This window comes from Sinocyclocheilus grahami, unplaced genomic scaffold, assembly GCF_001515645.1.
Source record: "Sinocyclocheilus grahami isolate Dianchi unplaced genomic scaffold, SAMN03320097.WGS_v1.1 scaffold3727.1, whole genome shotgun sequence".
Classification (NCBI taxonomy): domain Eukaryota; kingdom Metazoa; phylum Chordata; class Actinopteri; order Cypriniformes; family Cyprinidae; genus Sinocyclocheilus; species Sinocyclocheilus grahami.
This window is the reverse complement of record NW_015508803.1, coordinates 2,054-18,974: the sequence shown is the minus strand read 5'-3', so window position 1 is coordinate 18,974 and position 16,921 is coordinate 2,054. Positions and strand designations below refer to the sequence as shown.

At 36.5% G+C, this 16,921-nt stretch overlaps 2 protein-coding genes and 1 long non-coding RNA gene across 3 annotated transcripts in view; all 3 read right to left on the bottom strand.

The window, feature by feature from the left end:
* Positions 1-196: 196 nt before the first annotated feature.
* Positions 197-12,047, bottom strand: LOC107576465 (uncharacterized). The gene is made up of 3 exons (XR_001608061.1): positions 11,970-12,047; positions 8,028-8,029; positions 197-206 (listed from the first exon to the last, which is right to left on the bottom strand). It is a non-coding gene; the product is annotated as an uncharacterized lncRNA (long non-coding RNA).
* Positions 12,048-14,127: 2,080 nt separating this feature from the next.
* On the bottom strand, positions 14,128-16,519 carry LOC107576464 (interferon-induced very large GTPase 1-like). Its single transcript, XM_016262634.1, has one exon. The coding sequence runs from the start codon at positions 16,507-16,509 to the stop codon at positions 14,128-14,130; it is 2,382 nt and encodes a 793-aa protein (XP_016118120.1). The 5' UTR covers positions 16,510-16,519.
* Positions 16,520-16,769: 250 nt separating this feature from the next.
* LOC107576463 (golgin subfamily A member 6-like protein 6) overlaps positions 16,770-16,921 on the bottom strand; it is a 2,167-nt gene continuing 2,015 nt past the window's right edge. The window contains exon 3 of the mRNA XM_016262633.1: positions 16,770-16,847. Coding sequence (XP_016118119.1) covers positions 16,770-16,847 — 78 coding nt within the window. The remainder of the gene's footprint in view (positions 16,848-16,921) is intronic.

The following is a 16,921-nucleotide window of genomic DNA, read 5'->3' as shown; positions in this document are numbered from 1 at the left end:
CAGTGTCTTCAGGATGTGTTTCTCCAGATTTGATCTGTTTCCATTATGTGATTCACAGTTTGATCTCATTTCATCTGCTATATCTCTGGCAGTCCTCTTGTAGACGCTCTGCTCAATGGACTCTTTCAGTTTCTGACAGATGATTTCTCCAAAAATAGCAGCTGATGCAGATCCATGACAGTATTTCTGGAAAACACTGTAATACTCTTCTCTCTTCTTCTCCAAATAGAGGACAGGATCATTGGCTTCTCTGAACAGTCTGTGTTGGTCAGTGATCTTCTTGTTTGATCTCTTACAGATGGACAGAACCAAATGCATGAAGAATTCATTCTTGAACACATAATTCACTGGTCCTTCCTGATGTTCTGTTACTCTTGCTCTGATGTAATCTGTGAGTTGTTGAATGCAGATAATGTTGTAGCCCATCTCTGAAATGTTAAATGACTGAATCATTCTGTCTGTCTGCTGAGCAACATCTGTGACGAATGATCTTATTTGTGCTTCATCCTCTGGTGGTGGACTTTGAGCCCTTCCAGTCCCACTTTTTGTAACATTTTTGAAATCAACATAATCTGAAAAACTCGGCACAGTGAATATATCCCTGCTCTCCCTCCAGTAACCTACAGGAAGACATTCAAAGATGAGTATCTCTCTCACATCTCTTATTATGTCAATGTCTCTGATTGCAGTAATGTTTCTGATAATCATATTCCCATTTTGTTCCCAGAACAAATCAAACTCTTTCTTCAGTGTTCCTTCATCAATTGTTTTGTATCTGAATCTTAAGGCGAGTTCTTTGCTCTTTTCATAGAGAGTGTTTTCATGACGTGTCCTCGGAGCATCAATCATCTCATCTTTCTTCTTCATTTCTCTAACAGTGCTTTTATGAAACTCTTTTTTGAAATCAAGTGTTTTAGAGTTTTCATTGCTCCAGTCCTTCACTGAAACACATAACATGTTATACGTAACGTTATGATGTACATCTAGAAAGTTTTAATGCAACATCACATAAATAAAGATAAAATGTAAAAAAAGAAACAAAAAAACAAAAAAACACCAATAGGAGGTATATTTGAGATTTAATTAATCACTTGTGTTTTGAAGGGAATAAACTGCCCTTAATTACCATATTCTCACTCTCATTTAATGTATTTACTCATTTTTATAAAGACTTACTCTCAGGAGGTATGCCTATGCTCCCTGATCTCCTGCGAGGAAGACTGGAGTCACCAAACACTGTATGAAACAAAAGTCTTACGTTATATTTAGCCTTTTCACCATCATAGAGACAAGCAATTGAGTGAGGGGGTTATGAGATAGCCACAACTTTAGTTTAGTTATTGGTTATACATTTTTGAAAAAAAGTGCAAAGACTAAAATGAACCTTATAGAGCGCATGTGTTGACTGCCTGTGTTTGCACACGCTATCAAATAGAGAGAATGGAAATTTACTTGACAAACAGTCGCCACATTTTAGGACACACTCAGGAGCACACAATAGCCGCTTTTCCACTGTGGGGCCAGTGCGAGCCAGTGCTTTCAGCGGTAATAGCCTCGGACCAGTAGCACCGAGCCCAACATCATGCTGTGTTTCCACAACATCACGCAACCCCATCATTTCACCAACAATGACAAGTTCATTAATCACTGTAACTAGCACGCTCACAAAACGAACATGATAAAAGCGGCCGTTTGTTTGCATGTTTTGTTAAAGATTTAAATCCAAAAGCATCAATTCTGATTTTTTTTCCCATCAAAAATACAACCTGAGTAGCAGAGGGAGCTCCCGAACAAAACAAAACAAAAACGTTACGTTACGTCAGAATACGTTGTAATCTGGATTATGTAATCAGATTCCAAATATTAAGTACTTATATTACTACATTCAATTACATTTTGTAAATACCCGTAATCAGACTACAGTTACTTTTTATTGATTACATAATTACATAGCATTCACATAATAGCAGTGATTTATTCATAATTTACTGATTCTCCCTAATTACTCATTTTCATCTTTTAAATGTTCCTTTCTAAAATAGCCTAGCTATATTTACAGTAAGTCAGAAAGTCTTCTAGTTTTGTGGACATTCACACAGAGATCATTTATTAGTCAGGTGGCTACACAGCATTTGACCACTGGATTTACAAAAATAATTTCAGGTTTATAATCTGAGCAATTTTTACTCTATATATACACATGAAGTGCCCCTAAGATTTTTAAATAAATATTTTAATAATTAAGTAGCCTATTACATTTGCATGTTCACGGTTCTCTGGTCACATGACATGCAGGTGAACAAATAAAATATTAGTTTTTTTGGGGGGGATTTATATCTAAATATTTTTACATAAAACATACATAAAACATACTTCCTCAATATAAGTTTCCAAAACGATCTTTAAATCTTTCTAAGACCTGCTTGACACAGGGTTCGTACACACCAGCTGTGTAATTGGGGAAGAGAGAAAGAGAAAAAAGACACAGGCTCCAGTCGACTCGGCCAGTAATTCTGATAATCTGTCGGATAAGGGCCGGACTAGGGCATATGTTTGAGGCCCGTGCAGGGTTCTGCTGAGCTTATTTGGTAGCAAACTCAATACTCATATACGCACGAGCGCACTTTGGTGGCATACACCGATCGTGTATGCCATCAAAATACCATACAGACGCTTCCTTATGCTTTCAAAATGCTCTTGAGGTATTTTGATGTCATACACCGATCGGTCTGCACACGCAAACAAAGCCAAAACCTAGATATTTTAGGCAATATAGAAATCCTGGCCAGGACGCGTCCTGGGAAAATGGCACGTATGGTCACCCTACTATAGGCTATTGAATAAATGTGTGAATATGCATCATTTTAAAGTCAAAAGCTGCGGGAATGAGTAAAACTATGTGATGTAGCCTACGCGCAATCCCGCACCGAAATTCAGGACCTGATTAAACACAATTCTATTATACAGAGTTTTGGGAAATAGATTTCAATGACTTTTCCAAAACTTTCTGGGTTTATTTATTTATCCAAAACTTTTCCAGGCCTGGAAATTGGTGTTTTAAAATGTCATGACTTTTCCAGGTTTTTCATGACCGTACGAACCCTGTTGACATCAAATCAAAACACTAGACTGAAACTTGATAATGTGTGACGTTGTTATATAAACAAGGCCCAAGCTACAGCCCGACTATACAACACCGACTATTCTCCAACATCTCGTGGTGCAGTTGTACACGCTACATGTACTGATAGAGAACTGAACACTTCATGGCATCAGATATTTCTGCTTCTCAACACTGAACACAAATTTCAAAAATGAAAGTGAAACTAACTAGTGCAGCTCATGCCATCAATAGTTTCATTCAGAATAAATATAAACCCATGTTTTAGCGCTGAATCTCACATTTACATTGTATATGTATTATATGTCAAATGTTTAGCCTACCTTCAAGTATAGCATTCAAAAACGACATGTTGCTTCAGGAGACCAGGACGTCTTTTGTGGGCGGGCGGAGTCACACTGGGTTTGAACAGGAAGGTTTGGGTTAGAAGTTAAAGCTACAGTTCCAGTGCAAAAAGGCATAAGGTGAATGACAGCAGCTCAACGCTAATACGTTTAGAGAACTTTCAGCGACATTATGTTACCTGATGATTATTTTATAATATGGCACCAGTTGCATCACACTTTTTCATTTATTAGACCTGTCATAAGAGAAAACACAAATATTTTAGAAATCTGTAAAAAACTTGTTTAAAAGTAAAAATTGTACCGTCATTTATTAGACAAATAACAAACTGAAATAACAATAGTCTTTATGAATTTGCACTTTTATACTCAAATGTGAGCTGGCACGTTCAGCTTCTCTCAGAAGTCAGAAATGAATCAAGAGTAACATTCACAACCATTAAAACTTATTTTTCAAGGACAGCAAGTGAATAACTGTAATTGGACAATGAATAATAATAATAATAATAATAATAATAATAATAATAATAGGTCTAATAATTGTTACATCCTGCTCGAAGACTTGAAAGTTTGGAAATCCAAATGCAGCTTAATTTGGGACAAACCCGAGACGTGATCCAAAATACAAGCAACAGGTCAAAACACAGGCAGGTAATCCAAACAATCGACAAGGCAGGAAACTCAGGGTAAATCCAAGAAACAGGCAGAGGTCACAAAACCAAGAGACATAAATCCAGGGAGAATGCTCAGATATGTCCATGGATTATAGAGATTACTTTACAGAGACGGTATACGGCATACGTGATAAGCACGTGTTAAGACAGTGTAAATACTCAGCATAATGAAAGAAATTAACATGCTCTTTGATGCAGGCACACATGCAAACTGGGGCGGACTGGGGTCGAAAAGTGGCCCTGGACTTTTTGGCACAGAGCGGCCTACCAAACCCGGTCCGCACACACCCCACCAAAAATGACTGGCATTATCCTTTACATTATAATGTCTTTCTGTCTGACATTTCATGGAAATTCGGTGCGTACCATGGGGGTAGCTAAGATACTGGGTGAGACGATATCGTTTCTACAGTTATGGAGTAGTTAGAAGTTATGCTAGATGAAATAATTAACTTTGACACAACAATTGTAAGAGCATTTTGAGACCAATAAGCAGAAGCAGTGACACATGATAAACATACGATCACAGTGCAGAAACCTAACGACAACAGAAAACCTGTCAAAGAAGGGGTTTTTAAAATGTTTACAAGATATATCAGATTAAACAGAAGGCCAAAGTAATTGCTGTGAATGTAAAGGGAATGTGGGCAAAGAAGGACAAAGCTTGTTGGTTAATCAGTTGAAGGCACACTCTAAAAAATGCTGGGTTAAATACAACCCAGTGCTGGGTAAAATAGGGACAAACCCAGCAATTGGGTTGTTTTGACCCAGCGTTTGGGTTACTACCCAGAAGGTTGGGTTAAACATTTAACACAACTGCTGAGTCAAAGTGCAGGACCTCTAAGTTCTAAATGTTTTGTTCATGATGGTTGAAGTAAGCAGCTGTTGAAGTAGTCGAATAGTTGGATATTTTTGAAGGATTTTTCACTTTGGGGAACAAGTTTGAGGATGTTTTTGTGTGTGAAAAGCACATCACTATAGTAGGGTAAAGAAAGGTTTTAGATGCAATGCCAACACTAATCTCACAATGTAAACCACAATCAGTTAAAAATCATGTGTTTTCAGAAGTTAAATATTCCGATTGCGTGTTACATTTACTTTTTGATTAGATTGTAAATTAAGTTGACATGAAATATGTTTGAAATTTCAATCTGCATCTTCTGAGAAACTGAGATTTCATTGAAATCCTTCTCATGAAGTCACTGAATACACCATTAACTGTTCAGCCGATAGCGTTGCCGTCTGCGCTTGATGTTAGAACAAGAATACAACTGCACCACCAACCTGAGTCTGTCTGAGAGATAAGAGATAAAATACATTTACCTGAGATGAGTTTTTATATATATCTCTGAAATATATGATTGTATTCTTGACAACAATCTTTATTGTATTATTGAATAAAATATTAGCGAATTAGCAAAGAAAGATACAAATAATAGCCATAATATGTAGATACTGTGATACTCAGATACTTTGATTTCCTTCTAACATTGCTGATTTCACCATTAACTGTACAGTTTATGTTGTTGCATTCTCTCTGTTATCATGTTTCGTTCAGCAGATATGACACAAAATACATAATGGTAATGGCGGAAAGTAAAATGGTTTCCATTGAACCATATATATATAAAAAAAACTTTTGGTGGCCATTTCTGAAAATGTTCAGGGCCACAAACTATACAAGTGTACCAAGTTTCATGTTTCAAGTTTTTCATTGGCTGTAGGTCATCGCCGATGTATTTTTCAGTCAGGTCCAGATATATAGCACGCCAAATATTTCACAGGCATCAGCAATTCTCTCAGGTCGCGTCTTTGATAATTCACACTGTGTGATTGTCACTCGTGTGAATGAGCACCGATTTACCTCCGCATATGTCGGCGATTTCGTAAAACCTGTCAGCGAGTGAAAATCAGGGCTAAAATTGTGCAGTGTGAGCTCGGCGTGAATTACTTCACACAAAAACAAATATATACACAAATATACTAAATCACATTTGCCATAAGCAATAGTGACACATAAACTATAAATTCAACAACCCACACATATTTCCCATAATTCCCAACAAAGATATAAAGCACATCAGAAAATGCCGTGCTCTTTTAATACAGGCCTCAAATCCACGCTGCAGTCATGGATCCCAGCAGAACAACTGTTAAGAAGGATAATTCCAACTGTAAAATAAAGATCATTTTAAACCCATATCTGTCTAGTTGTTCTTTTAGTGTGCACTCTAGTAACAGATTATACATGCGTGCTATCCCTCTTCATCTTTAATGCACATAAAGAGACAACGTAGCCTCTTAAACAAATATTTGGGTAAATAACCTTGAAGAAACCAAAATAAATATAAACATGTTATTACTTTCCAAATCCTATATCAACCTTGACAAATTAATGATACAAGGATATACATGAAACAGTTATTTTAATTCTTTCAAATAAATAACAGATAACTACTTAAATTATTCTGGTCACACTTTAGATAGAAATTTAAAGTGTCGGTTGGCTGTATTAACTATCATGAAAACATTTGAGAGTTTTGTGCACAATGTTTTGAGAAAATTATGTGCATGGTTTGTAATTTGTATGAAATGAATGAAAACGTACAATCTGTTTAGGACAAATACAAAGTGTTCAGATCACCGTGTTAATGGTTTTGAGAACAGCGACCTGAATTTGGAGAAATGTGTCAAATCGATTGAGAAAACTGTAATAATGAACAACACAGGAAATGCTTTTTTTCTAATTGATTACACATTTATCACAATTGCTTCATCTATAAAGGTGAAAAGAATATACAAAAAATTAATAAATAAAAATGCATAAATAAATAAACAATTGGGGGAGGGGTAAAGAAAGAGGTGTAAGTGCAAAAGTTTGTGGAGTGGGTAGAGACGGGTGTAATGAGAGAGAAGAGCAAGAGAGGAACCGACAGAAAGAGAAAAAGAAGAGAGGAGAGGGACAGGGAGAAGAGATGAGTAGAGAGGAAGGATCTGGTGTAGAAACTAAGAAGAAAGATAGGTAGAAGGTACAGATAAAAATTCAAAGGAAATCAGAGTTACCTAAACTGACCATGTGTAACAGAGTTAGGATTTTATTTAGTTTTATTGTGAATTCAGCAGGGTTAATTTCATGTTGTATTGGTGCCCTCGTGTGGTTTGTGTGAGAACTGCAGGCACATAAAACGTTTGGTAAGACACGCTGTGGGTGGGTATGCTTATGTGGTGATGCACAATACAAATGTTAATGCACAAAAAAATACTTATTTACAAACATTAAAATAAAAAATAAAGTCATGTTAAAAAAAAAAAATCATGAAATTGTATTATTTGTGTCCTGATGGAAAATAGCAATACATTTATTTCCTGATGTCCTGTTTTTATTATCTGTGTTTTTTGTTCTGTCACTGTCATTCTGTTACACTGTGGAGCTTCTGTCATGAAAACAAATTCCTCGTATGTGTAAACATACCTGGCAATAAAAACTCATTCTGATTCTGATTCTGATTCTGATGTCTCTTTATGGGTAAAATGACATTTTATGCAGTAATATTTGTGTCAATGTGGTCATTTTTGACCATGAAGAGTGAAAGTGTGACTATTCTGGATCATTTAAACTGTTTGAACCATGTCCATGATTTTCAAAGCAAGTGCCAAAACCAAACAGTTTCATACATTTCAGATGAGGTAAAAAGTAAAAAAAAACAAACAAAAAAACCCTTAAATTCTGGTGTCAGTTAATGCATTGCACAACACTTGACAAATACAGTGATCTTTCTTTTGTTTTTGTTGTGTGGCATCACAGTTATTATGGGCTGGGAGAACTGTAGTAAGTACAAAGTGAAGAACAGGATGGGACAGCAGGTGCTCTTGGTGGCTGAGGAAAACGACTTCTGTTGCCTGCAAGAGTTAATACATATTCAGTGTCATAACTCGCACTTTTGATTTGAATCTCAGGCTTCATTTTTAAAAATATAAGCTGGTCGATGAAAGATTGTAGGTGCAAACTAGATTCATGTACCGTCATCACTGTGCTGTTTCCGTAGAAAAAAATAAATAATTTTACATCCATACGTACACTACTGTACAAAGAGTAATTAATTAATTTTATGTGAGTAAAAATTTTCTTTATGTTTTTGAAGAAATTCTCCTAATGGATCTTACATTTACATTAAACGCTTTAAATTAGTAATTATTTTTTAAACAAAATCCAGACTTTTGAACAGTAGCATACATTGACTTGAATACATAAATCCTATAATGAACATGTTTTTAATTTCTGAAAGTTACTATAGTTACTGTAGTTAAAGTTACTGAAAATAAAACTTTATTAAATAATTTGGTATTTAAAAATGGCTTCACTGCTTTATAATATTAAACGTTGTCCACAGAATTCAAATGCCACTAACATGCAGGAAACTAAATAAACTGTACATACCATATCATAGAGAAGACCCCTGCAGATTTTAATGACGGTGTGTCAATAAGTCTCTTAAAATATCAGATAATTTGACCTTTTAATGAAAATGCAAGGTTAGATGAGGTTGTGAAATGCCATGTGGTGCGTCTTACCAAAAATGCAATATCTTGATTTTATGATATTATGAATAACTCATGATTCAACATACTTCTCATTTAAGATTTGTGGGCACTCATGAACACTCTTAGATGTCTTTGACCCTGTTAATATTTTAGATATCCAGCCGATGCATGTCATGTTTTCAGATCAAGTTCACAAAAGTACTGTTACCAATGCTGTGTTGCATGATGGGAAGTCAGCAAATCCACCATCACCATCACAGCTTAAATGCAGTGTATAAGTTGTGAATAATTATACAGAGCTACTTTATTTCAAGAATAATTATGCCTAAAATCAAATCACTGTCTTCCTCGTAGCTTTAAATCCAATCTCCACCAGGCAGCCCAGTTGGATACGTGGTCCAGAACTGGCATCCTTTCCTTCCTCAGTTTACAGTACAGAATGAGAATCAAGAAGCAGTTCTGAAGATCGTGGGGCCGTTCTGTTCATGCAGATGTTGCGCGGATGTCTTTGATGCATGAAACATACACTGTAAAAAATGACCGTGAATTTAACGGTAAAAGACTGTAAAAATGCTACAGTAAAAGCCTGTTAAATGGTTAACGGTAAATTCCCCTACTATATACAGTGAAAAACTGTATTGGACATTACATGTATTGGACATCAATTTTACGGTAGTATACCGTTTTTGGAAGTGAAAAATACTGTATAATTTACAGTGAATAACCGTAAATTGACATTCCCATCCCCTGCGTAACATTTAAAATTTGATGGTTTTTTGTTGAAATAACTATGTTTCTTCTTAGTTTTTTCTTATCAGTTTTGTATATTAGGGTTGTGTGTTACACCTAATGTTGTTAAATGAATGTTTATTGCATTATTTCAGTTTCATGTGTGTTACCGTGATGGTGTTTAGTGTTTGTGTGAATGACACACTGTGCAGCTTCTATATATGTTATTATTTAAAAGCTGCTTGTGATGGGCTTTGGTTCATCGTGTGACTTTCTCATCACCTCCTGCATTTGGTGGTTATCAGTGTATTACAAAGATACAAAACAGATTTCAGTACTTCAATAGGTTGGTATATTAACATTATTTCAAATTAAATTACGGTATTTAACTGTAAATTTAAGTTAAAACTGTAAAACCTAAAACGTTGCTACCGTAGTTTTAACGGTAAAATTCCGGTAACCACAGCTGCCGGGTTTTTACAGTAAATTTTACGGATTTTTTTTTACAGTGTACATTGATTATATAGCTTGATCATTTGACTTGGTCTTTAATCTCAGTCATGAAACTATAAGACCATGTGATCCTTTTTTTGTCTGTGGATGAATCATCAAAGGTGGGCAGAATCAGTAAAGAGTGGCCAGGTCTGCTGAGAGAAGCTTTCACTGATGCAGACCATTTAGAAATCTCCTTTCCTTTGGATCTGGACGTGAAGATCAAAGCTGCTCTTTTTGGAGCCTGCTTTCTCATAGTAAGCAGAAATAAGGCATTATCATACATCAACATATTTCTGCTTAGACCAGTTTGCATCTGTCTAATTTTGCTCTATAAGATCTGCGTTTTTCAGCACAGTGAATAATCTGATATTATTCTTCTCTTGTAAGACTTCATGTTCTTTGAGCAAAATTAGCTGGATGTCCTGTAAATACACTGATATTGCTTATGGATATTTTTAAATGATTTGTCAACACACAGTTCTAATCATTGTCTCTCAATTAATCTTTCAGGTTGAATTTTGAACCCTGAACATGTTAACCATGAATTCAAATGTGTACCACTCAGCTAAAAAATATAATATTCATATTACTATGTACATTGCATTGTACAGTATATTCCTACACCACTAGGTGACAGCTTTACAATAATTAGATAAAGATGTTCTCAGTATCAACAAAGAACCTGCTCTAAATGTTTTGCCCAAAAAAATATCTGAACTATTAAAGAGAACTGTAAAGTCGGCATGAAACAGAAGTTGTGACAGTCCTTTCTAACCCTATTGTGACGTATATCTGAGTGAAACGACGGTTACACTTTATTTTAAGGTGTCCTTGTTACAGTGTAATTATACACTTAAGTACTGAGTAATATTAGTTAACTACATGTACTTACTGTATGGTTAGGGTTTGGCTTAGGGTTACTTGCATGTAATTTTGCATAATTTATTGTTATTTTAATTGTAAATGAGAAAAAACTTGATTTCACCCTTCTCTAATTGATTGGATCGTTGGAAGTTGGGCGTTGCTTGACACAACGGAGGCAGATTTGAATGTCAGTTTTTAGTCTGTTGTGGAGGATTACTCTCCATGATACACCACCGGTTCCCTCCATGAAGAACTTTTATTGAGGCGATGAGAACGAGGACGACCAACATTATTGACCATAACTGTTGTAACTAAAGAATATATTATTTCACTGTATTATGCTACTGTCTTCACAAAGAAGTGTCTAGAGTCATGAAATGATTATGTCTAGTCATCAACTATATTTTTATAGTCCTGTTGTTTTATGTTCAAGGCTTTTTTATGCAGGCTACACTAGTCACTTTACATAACGGTCAATATTAAGCTAAACAAGCCTGCACTGACAACCAGAATTAGAAGGAAGTAAATATTTATTTGGGTGGTGTAATAGGCTATTATAATACAATGTCATTAATCAATATATTAAGATAACCTATGTTATTTAGGATGATGCGATGACAAATTCAAGCGCACAGTTTTACCTAATTAATTACGAATTTGTTTAGTTATATCATTTATAATTTGAATTATACAAGAAGAACACCAAGTCGGGTAATTAAAAAAGAAGGTTTTGTTCATTAGCCTTCATCAGATCAGATTTGTTTTCTTCAGGAAACAGGCAGACTAGAATAAATAGCAACACAGAAGTGAACAATAAACGATAGAAATGGCAAAACAAAAATTAAATAATTAATCCAAATTTTGAACAATTATGAGTAACATTAGGATAAAACGTCTAAATATGATATATTGATCGCCGTCAGATGCTGAGTCGACAGGACGCTTTACATATCTCCCCACCATCAGACTTTCCATCGCTCATGGAATTTAGTGCTGCTTATACCTCTTCAGCATTCATAAATCACCTTCTTTTTCTCATTTTGTCTTTATTTATGAAACTGATAACCGCTAATTCAGTGAGTGAAAGGTGTTGCCTAGCAATGTACTATGTTAAAACATAAGCAGTGCGAACATACAGGCATTATATAGTGGGTAAAGTTGACCCGCGCTGGCACTTATAGGTATAACTACTGTCTGTACATCCAGAATACTGAATGATCCATTTGCACACTGGAATATTTTCTATGCACTTTTTTAAATGTCCATTGCACTTGTGTTTTTGTACAGCTTAATGTATCGCTTACATATTCATTTGTAAATTATGTTCATATGTTCATACTTTTCTGCTTATAGTGTACATAAACTTATTACATAATCCATCTGTATAGTATGTTCATAGTACACCTATCTGTATATCATGCTGATAGTATTTAAAAATCTGTAAATTATGTCCATAGTACTGCCTTATCTGTATATTTATTGTACATTTGTAACATATTGTAACACCCCTGTGGACTGTTTGTTGTGGTTTCTTCCCCTGTTGTTGGTTTAGCCCGTTCAATTATTAGTTAATCACCTCATTGTGCTCACCTGTCGGTCCCTCGTTAACTGCCCTATATCTGTTCCTGTCTCTTGTGTTCTAGTTTGTCAGTTATTGTGACTGTTACCCCGAGTGTGTGTATGTCTCACCTGTCTGGATCTGCCTTGCGTCTACATTAAATATCCTTATTTTGAAGCCTTGTCGTCCTCGTCATCCTGCCTGCCTCCACACACCTGGACCGTGACACATATTGGAGACACTGTTTATCCTGTACTTACTGCTTATTGCACTTCTGGTTAGATGCTAACTGCATTTCATTGCCTTGTACCTTACATGTGCAATGACAATAAAGTTGAATCTAATCTAAAATGCCCCGTTTTTTGATCTGGTTTTGACCAGCAGGTGCGCTCAGCCTATTATGAGTACTTTAACAGTGAATCATCAGTTTTGAAAAGCTTCTTTAATTCTCCCATCAATAAATATCACAGTGAAACATGAAGCACATTTCCCGTTAGTAATAGGGGTGGTTTTATGGTGCTTGATTTCCTACACCTTCTACCTTATTTTATTTATTCTCAGGTAAGTCAAATCTGTCCGATCTCGCAAGCATCTGAGTTTTCATACTTACAAAATAGATCACAGAAGACTTCTGCGCGGTCTGTTCTGCTCTAGTTCAGAAATCTGAGTCGTTTTTGGCAGGAGAGCTTCGTAGTTATAGTTTTATTGTCTACAGGGCAAACACTTTACATACAAAATACTAATATGAAAACAGAAATAAAAGCACAAGCATGTGATTTGCAAGCTTGGCTGCTGAGAAGCATTCCAATGTCTTGTGAAAGGTCTGGAAGTATCTCCCTATCGAAGTTTCTCATAAAAAACCCTCCATTTTATAATTTTCTTCTTCTTTGACGCCTTCAGAAGTCAATGGTAACATCCCTTTTCTTCAAAGCTCTTGCTAATACATGTTTCATCTCTAGCTGTACTCTTGCTAATATATGTTACAAACATTTGATCAATAAAGGCTTAGAACAATAACATGTGTGGTGTGTCTTAATAAACCACTTTCTTAACAAAACAAATACAATAACGTGTTCGGTTATAATACAAAAGTATTGCATTAAAGGAAAAGGCATACTTGCGACAGGACAATTGCAAATTTTCTTCAACAGTGCACACAAAACATAGCAAATATCATTTCTAATGCCATCAGATACATGCAGATGTCCAGAAACCTAGTTCTTGCAAACATGATTGTTGCCACAAAGTTATGCAATACGTTTCTGTGAAACTGTTACAATGTAATGAAAAATACATCTACTGTATATTGTCAGACAATAGACATTTTGTTCATACATATATTGTCATAAAGTTACAGATACTGGTATGAAGGACATTTAAAACAAACACTTCAACAGAACCTCTCTCTGATATATTATGTGGATTTGAGAGGATTTCAAACTGAAGTGAGGAACAGAACAATAATTTTAACTGTGAATCAAGCTTATTTCATTTCTTCAATTAAATGTATTTATCCAAACTCTCAATAGCATCCTGTTTTGAGTATCTTCTCCATGCATGTGGTATTTCACCACTCCCCTGAAATGTGTTCTTAAGGTGTTGGTGCAGATGGCCCCACAGAACATACACTGAACCCAACAGCACTGACAGAAGAGATCAATCAGAAGCTCATCTGGTCTGAACTTGAGGTCCAGCTTTAATGGAAATGTCTTTGTGTTGAATCTACAGCTGATCTCAGACATTATAGCAGGAAGTTCTTGTCTCATCACATCTTCAAGCAGTTTGAAATCCTCAACATCATCATGATTGACCTCCTGCTCTTCTGTACTCTCTATAGAGGACTGACTTATCTGATCCTTCGGGATAAAAACATTGATCACTTGCTACTGCTGTTGTACAGATGCTAATACACAAGTTTGTTGTTCCTCTGTACAAATATCCTTTAATGCCACTCACTCTGTGGAAAGCAACACTGTGATCTCCATGATGGTTTTCTGTGGTGTTGGTGCAGACGGCTTTACAGAACGGACACTGAACCCAACAGCACTGACAGAAGAGATCAATCAGAAGCTCATCTGGTCTGAACTTGAGGTCCAGCTTTAATGGAAATGTCTTTGTGTTGAATCTACAGCTGATCTCAGACATTATAGCAGGAAGTTCTTGTCTCATCACATCTTCAAGCAGTTTGAAATCCTCAACATCATCATGATTGACTCCACTGAGGTGTTTTTCAGAGAAGATCAGCTCATCTGAGAGCTGCTGTGAGAATCTCTTCAACCACAAACCAGCATCTCCTCTGTTCACTTGAACATGTTCAGTAGATTCACGAGCTGCTCTCGTGATCTTCTGCTGCAGGAGTTCAATGCTCATCTTCATCTTGTGTAAAACACGGACATTGAACTTATCAGTGATGTACCGACTGACTTCATCTCTGATGAAACTCTTGAAGTGATCTCTGGGAGTGTTAATGTAGTTCATGTATTTGTTGAAATCCTCCTCTTCTGCCAGTGTCTTCAGGATGTGTTTCTCCAGATTTGATCTGTTTCCATTCAGTGATGGACAGTTTGATCTCATTTCATCTGCTATATCTCTGGCAGTCCTCTTGTAGACACTCTGCTCAATGAGCTCTTTCAGTTTCTGACAGATGATCTTACCAAAAATAGCAGCTGATGCAGATCCATGACAGTATTTCTGGAAAATACTATAATACTCTTCTCTTGTCTTCTCAACATATATTACAGGATCATTGGCTTCTCTGAACAGTCTGTGTTGGTCAGTGATCTTCTTGTTAGATCTCTTACAGATGGACAGAACCAAATCCATGAAGAATTCATTCTTGAACACATAATTCACTTGTCCTTCCTGATGTTCTGTTACTCTTGCTCTGATGTAATCTGTGAGTTGTTGAATGCAGCTGATGTTGTAGCCCATCTCTGAAATGTTAAATGACTGAATCATTCTGTCTGTCTGCTGAGCAACATCTGTGACGAATGATCTTATTTGAGATTCATCCTCTTTAGAGAGAATGTCACGAAACACCTCTTTATCTGATCTGTAGACCTTTGTAAAAGCTCCTGCAATTCCTCTGTGTTTCTTTAGTTTTACATAATCTGAATAACTCTGCACAGTGAAAATATCCCTGCTCTCCCTCCAGTGATCTACAGGAAGACTTTCATAGACGTCACTGAGGATCAATTTCACATCTCTTATTACGTCAATGTCTCTGATTGGAGGAGTGTCTCTAATAATCATATTCACATTTTGTTCCCAAAACAAATCAAACTCTTTCTTCAGTGTTCCTTCATCATTTGCTCTGTCTCTAAGTTTTAAGGCGAGATGTTTGCTCTTTTCACAGAGAGTGTTTTCATGATGTGTCCTCTGAGCATCAATCCTTTTCTTCATGTCTCGCTGCTGAAGAACCTCATTTAATTTCCTCTTTGTTTCTCTCACAATGTTTCCCTGAAGCTCTTTGATTTTGATTTCAAATGATGTTTTCCATTGAATCAGTATATCTTTATCTCTGTCTTTCTCAAAGAATTCAGACACTGATTTTTCCACTTCTTCACTTGTCTTCTTCAGTTCTCTGTGAAGATCAGTTTCATCAACCTCATGAATTGCTTCATTTTCTATTTTGTTGTATAGTTTGTTCTCAGTTTCCATCATGGCACTGCGAAGACTCCAGGACCACTTGCTGTATTCAGTCTCTAGTTTCCTGTAAGCTGAGATCTCCAGAGCATTTCTGAAGCTGAAGACGAATCGTTCATTTAGTAAAGCCTCCCAGAGATCTATAATATGATCTTTGAAGTCATTCAGCACCATTCCATGTGATTTTGAGGCATGAAACATAATAGTTTCCTTCAGTTCTTGAATGTTCTCACAATAGTTTGGGTTTGGTGGAGCCATCGGTGGGCTGCCCTCCCAGAGCTGAGGAATATACTTCACATCTTTCTTAACATCAAATCTAATGACATCACTGAAACATTCAGCATCACAGACTTCATCTTTAGCAGCGAGTTTAGTCATCTCATCCAGTGTCTCCTGCAGTCGTCTCCTTCCCTCCATGTTTCTCTCTCCAGCTGTGACGTCTGAGATGTTCTGATGCACAAACACACAGCTGGGATTCAGTCTGACCTTCTTCATCCTCATGAAGTCCTGAACAACGATCTGAAGAATGTCCTGCATCTCAGCTGGGTTTTCTCCAAAGGTTCTGATGCACAAACACACAGCTGGGATTCAGTCTGACCTTCTTCATCCTCATGAAGGCCTGAACAACAATCTGAAGAATGTCCTGCATCTCAGACGGGTTTTCTCCAAAGATGTTGATCAGTGTCAGATTTCCCAGACCTACAACAAATGTGGCCAGTTCATTGTCATGATGTCTTGTTGATCTTCCAGTCAATTCTAGAGCACGAAGACCTCCAGTATCAACAACCAGAATATAGTCAAACCTCAGATGTGTTCTCATCTCGTCTGAGACTCTGAGCAGCTGCATGAAAGCTCCTCTGGTTGTTCTGCCAGCACTGACAGCAAACTGGAGTCCAAACATGGTGTTCAGCATGGTGGATTTCCCAGAGCTCTGGATCCCTAAAACTGA

Coding starts and splice junctions, on each gene's coding strand:
- LOC107576464 (XM_016262634.1), bottom strand. CDS start 16,509: ATGCAGGACATTCTTCAGATCGTTGTTCAGGACTTCATGAGGATGAAG.